This window comes from Asparagus officinalis, chromosome 3 (genome assembly GCF_001876935.1).
Source record: "Asparagus officinalis chromosome 3, Aspof.V1, whole genome shotgun sequence".
In the NCBI taxonomy this organism is placed as follows: domain Eukaryota; kingdom Viridiplantae; phylum Streptophyta; class Magnoliopsida; order Asparagales; family Asparagaceae; genus Asparagus; species Asparagus officinalis.
In genome coordinates, this window is record NC_033796.1 from 109,582,685 (window position 1) to 109,587,619 (window position 4,935).

A 4,935-nucleotide genomic window follows, 5' to 3' on the forward strand; every position below is an offset into this window, starting at 1 on the left:
CCCATTTATTCAAGTTTTGTACCCACTTAACCATGTTTTGTACCTCATTATTCTGCTGCAAATTTTGTACCCACTTATTCAAGTTTTGTACCCATTTATACACGTTTTGTACCTACTTAGGCACCCTTTTATACCTCTTTGCTCTGGATTCAAATATTGTACCCACTTAATCAAGCTTTGTACCCACTTAATCAAGCTTTGTACCTAATAATGCCATGATTTTATTTTTGTACCCACTTATTCAAGTTTAGTACCCACTAATTGCTCGTTTTGTACCCACTTAATACTGTTTTGTTCCTCATTGTTCTGGGGGAAAAAATTAATTCAAATTATCATCCATACATGATTAATCCATACAACCACATTATCATCCATACATACATAAATCTTAAGGGAAAAGTGAATAAATCAAATTGTGAACATTCAACCGAAACACATGCTTTGTTTTGGCCCTCCGTAAACTTTGTTTTGGCGATGCCGTTAACTTTCTCGACCTCCACGAGCAACATTTTTGTTCTACAAAAAAAATTGCAACTTTATCATGACAAATGCAAAGACATTGAAAAAATATTAAATCAAGATTAAGTATAATACCTTAGCTAAAGGACAACTCGTTATATAATGTCCTTTTCCCTTACAAAACCCACAAAATCTTTGTTTTTTTATACTCTTTTCTTGTGCTATCTCCACTCCCGACTTAATTCTAGTAGCATGTGCTGGTCGTCCCTTCGTGGCAACAGGCTTATCTGGATCACGAATAGTGATTTGAGTTGCTTCCTCTATAGAGATGGGTATGGATGAAGTAGGCATCTTATTGCTGGCATTGCTCTCATTTCCATTGTCGTTATGTTCCTTCTCAATCTTGGAATTCTCAACTTCTTCAAAAAATGAGTCTAAAAAAGCACTAAACTTATCATGAAGTGTACTTGAAGTCAATGTATCTTCTAGTGCCTTGTTACATCTACTCCTAAGGGCCCAATGTTTAATGATAGATAGTTGGTCTTCACTATTTGTAATGCAATTTCTAACAACTCCGCAACCAACATGTCTTGCTTTAATTGTCCATCGTTGCATGATATATCTTGATGGAATTTCTAATACTTGCTTCTTTACTAAAATGTGCAAGCTATGTTTGCATAATATACCTTCCATCTCAAATCTCGCACAAGAGCACTTAATTCTTTTTTCTTTGGATGTATCGAAAACAACATGATGCTTTACTATCTTCTTGCTTTCAGCCTCGCTATCTATATTCCAAACGGCATAAGTAGCACTTGCGCCGTCCTTCGACAACTTTTCATGAAGCATGGAGTAACTATCCTTGAGTTCTTTCTGAAAGATAGTAAACAGATTCTTCGTATAATTCTCCCGAGCTTGTTTTTCAATGGGATGTTCAATTATCAATGTAGGAACTGAGTTTGTGGACTTAAAATCTTGCTCAAGTTCAGCGGCTCGGCGAGCTCTGACAGCATTATCATACTGCTTAACAAAATCATGTAACTCGGTATTTACATTCACAAAATGATCAAAAAAAGCATTAATTCCCTCACTCCGCTGAGTAGATGTCATTCCTGCAGTAAAAGTGTCTTTAAGATACACTGGAGCCCAATGATCTCGATGATTGTATAAATTTACTAACCAACTCCTTTTATCTGCACCATATTTGTCCCTCATTTCTTCCCAACGCTTTTCAAATTTTTCTTCCGATTTACTCCAATACCATTTGTTATACTTTACACCAACATCCTCACCATAATCATTATGCATTGATTGAAGATTTTGTAAGGCATTCCTACGAAGGTGCCAAGAACAAAAGCGATGGCGAGTTTTAGGAAAAACTTTGTGAATAGCACCACACATAGCTTTATCTTGATCAGTGATGATTGTTACTGGTGCTATACCCGACATACATTTTAACCATTGGCTAAATAACCATATAAACGTCTCCTCCGTTTCATCGGCCAGTAACGCACACCCAAATAGAGTAGACTGTCGATGATGGTTAACGCCCGTAAATGGTGCAAACGGCAATTTTAAATTGTTCGTTCTATATGTAACATCAAAGCAAACAACATCTCCAAATTGCAAGTAAGAAGTCCTCGACCTACCATCCATCCAAAAAACACTTCTCATCGTCCCATCATTTTCTAAATCAAGTGCGAAGTAAAATTGAGGATCAGATACCTTTTTCTCTTGAAATTGACGAACTATGTTCACGCACTCATGGCCGACGTTGTTTCTTCGTTTAAGTCTAAGTTGTGCTTGGCATTCTTGTTGAGTGAGAGAGCCTTGTTCATTGCCATGAGCAACGTCTACAACCTTACAAATGGCAGAAGGCCGTAAACCTTGATTGTCAAGAGTATCTATCAACCTTTTTGTCGATTGAGCTCGATGAAGTGTCCGATGTGAGTAGTGCTTCTTTACCCGAGTTGGGGTGGTTAATGGATGACCATTATGCTTACTGTTTAACTTTCGGACCACCCATTTTTCAGTGCTTCTATCAAGTCCAATAACCATCCTTGCGTTGCATCCACATCTTGTATCGAACTTTCGAATTACATTCCGACCATCTTCTCTTTTATCTTTTAAAGATTTAAAGCCTTCTTTGTCACATACAAATATTCTAGATAGGATTGCATCTTTCTTTCTCGACCAAGCTGTGTGACCCTTGCGAACACCAAATCCCTTAAGTCTGGCGTATGCATTGTAGAAATTATAAGCTTCCTCATGAGTAGAGAACTCCATTCCGATATATGGATCAACGCTGTTTAAATTATCTTCACCATTTTCAACGCCCATAAGCTCATCACCATTCTCCTCATGCTCGGATGCCTATAAAAATAGAGAAACAAAACTCATGCTAAAAGACAACTATTTTGGTATATGTCATTAGTTAGTAGTACACTATAAACAATAAGATATTATCACCTGAGGGGGAAGCCATGTTGTAGATAGTAGATCATGGTCCTGGCTTTTATCTTCTTCCATTGTTGCCTCACGTGAGAGAATTGGTGGAGTGTCTATACAAGCTATCAAATTATCACATATAAGAAGTTCAAAATCGCTCAAAAAACGTCATCAAGTTGATCTTTCAATTTCACTAAACAATTTCTAAACGATAGTTTAAACCAAATTTAAAGTTTATATCCAATTTAACAATACATGGCAAAAATAGCTCTAAATTATCCGGCTCGTAGCCATAGAGTGAGTGCTGCAAACCAAGTAATGTATGAGCTGAAATTAAAAGGAAGAAGATAGATCCAAGGAATATGCATGAGGGAAGATAGAACCATCATGAAATCCACTAGATCTAACAGGAACGCCAACTAGAACTAACATGCCTCGTAATAGAACTAACATCATCTCCATTAGAGCTAACATGCATCCCGGTAGCATTAACATGCATTTCAGTTAAAACTAACACGTTAATTTAGAGCTAGCTAACATGCATTTCAGTTAGAACTAACACGTTAATTTAGACCTGATGCCTTACCTCGGTGGAGGCGAGCTCGACAGCGGCGAAGTGCGATGAGCCGGCGGCAACACTGAGCGGGGACGGCAAGCGCAGGCTGCGGCGATTTCGTGAGGTGGAGAGGAGGGGGGAGGTGATGGCGAGGATGACGTCGAGGGCTTGATCGATCTCCGGAGGCGGCGATGAACCTGAGGGCTGAGCTCGAATGCCGTCGGAGGCGTGGCTGATGACGAGGGGTGAGCTCGATGGCGAGGACGAGTAGACGGCGATGACCCGGCGGCGACGCTCAGCTGCGGTGATCTCGGGCGCTGGAGAGGAGGAGGGGAGGTGATGGCTAGGGCAAGGGGACGGCGGCGACGCTGATCGGGGACGTCGAGACACAGGCCGAGCTTGGGCGCCGGCGCTTTCGGGCGGTGGTGAGGGGGAGGAGGTCGGTGATGGCGACCGAATGCGCGATCTTGAGCCGGCGGCGACGCTGATCGGGGGCGGCGAGCTCCGGCGGCGATTTCGGGCGCTGGAGAGGAGGAGGCGGGAGGTGATGGCGCGATCTGGGCGGGAGAGATGAGAGAGGGGTAGGGATTTTGGGGGGATGGGATTTTCAACGAAGGGCTCAGATCTCTCTGAGGGGTTTTGAATAAACGGCCCAGATCGCGCATCCTCAGATGACAGCCTACGGAGTCACCGCAGATTCACTTGACCCGAATAGATCAATTGCCAATAAATAATCAATATGGTGTAGTTGCACGTCCTATGTATGGTTTTTGTTGGCGAGTCCGACATATACAAAAATATTAAATCAAATTTTCTCAAGTTTTTTTAATATTTTTTTGGCCATTGTTATTTTTTGGTCATTGACATTGATTACACTAGTGGAAAATAGCTATTTAACGACGGATAAATAGCGACGGAATTTTCCGTCGCTATAACCCTCTTTATAGCGACGGAATTTTCCGTCGCTATTTATCCGTCGTTAAATATGTATTACCGACGGATATTTCGGTTTTAGCGACGGATAATTTCCGTCGCTAATACCTATAGCCACGGATTATTAGCGACGGAAATTTCCGTCGCTAATAACTTCTTTAGCGACGGAAATTTCCGTCGCTAAAGAAATCTGGTGGGAAAAATTTTTGGGCGCGGGCGCCCAAAAATTTTGGGCTGCCCGCGCCCGTAAAAGACCCCCTTTCCCCCCCCATCGCAGCCGATTTCCCCCCTCTCCTCCTTTCCCCTCCCCCCCACCCTAGATCGATCCCCCTCTCTCCACCGCCGCCGCCGGATATCCGCCGCCGCCGTTCTTCCGCCACCGCAGGCGTCCCTCTCTCTAGCCTCAGGTAACCCTCTCTCCTCCCCCCTCAATCTCTCTCTCTCTCTCTCCTTGTCAATCTCCCCCCCTCAATCTCTCTCTCTCTCTCCTTGTCAATCTCCCCCCCTCAATCTCTCTCTCTCTCTCCTTGTTGCATGAA

At 42.6% G+C, this 4,935-nt stretch overlaps 1 protein-coding gene across 1 annotated transcript; it reads right to left on the minus strand.

Moving 5' to 3' along the window:
- On the minus strand, positions 287-3,254 carry LOC109832449 (protein FAR1-RELATED SEQUENCE 5-like). The gene is made up of 2 exons (XM_020399804.1): positions 2,929-3,254; positions 287-2,832 (listed from the first exon to the last, which is right to left on the minus strand). Exons 1-2 carry the CDS (start codon positions 2,986-2,988, stop codon positions 571-573), a joined length of 2,322 nt encoding a protein of 773 aa, XP_020255393.1. The 5' UTR covers positions 2,989-3,254; the 3' UTR covers positions 287-570.

Excerpts from the sequence above, each read along its gene's own strand:
- LOC109832449 (XM_020399804.1), bottom strand. The coding sequence starts at position 2,988 with ATGGAAGAAGATAAAAGCCAGGACCATGATCTACTATCTACAACATGG. Across the intron at positions 2,833-2,928 it reads CAACATGGCTTCCCCCTCAG|GCATCCGAGCATGAGGAGAA; the intron begins GTGATAATATCT and ends CTATTTTTATAG.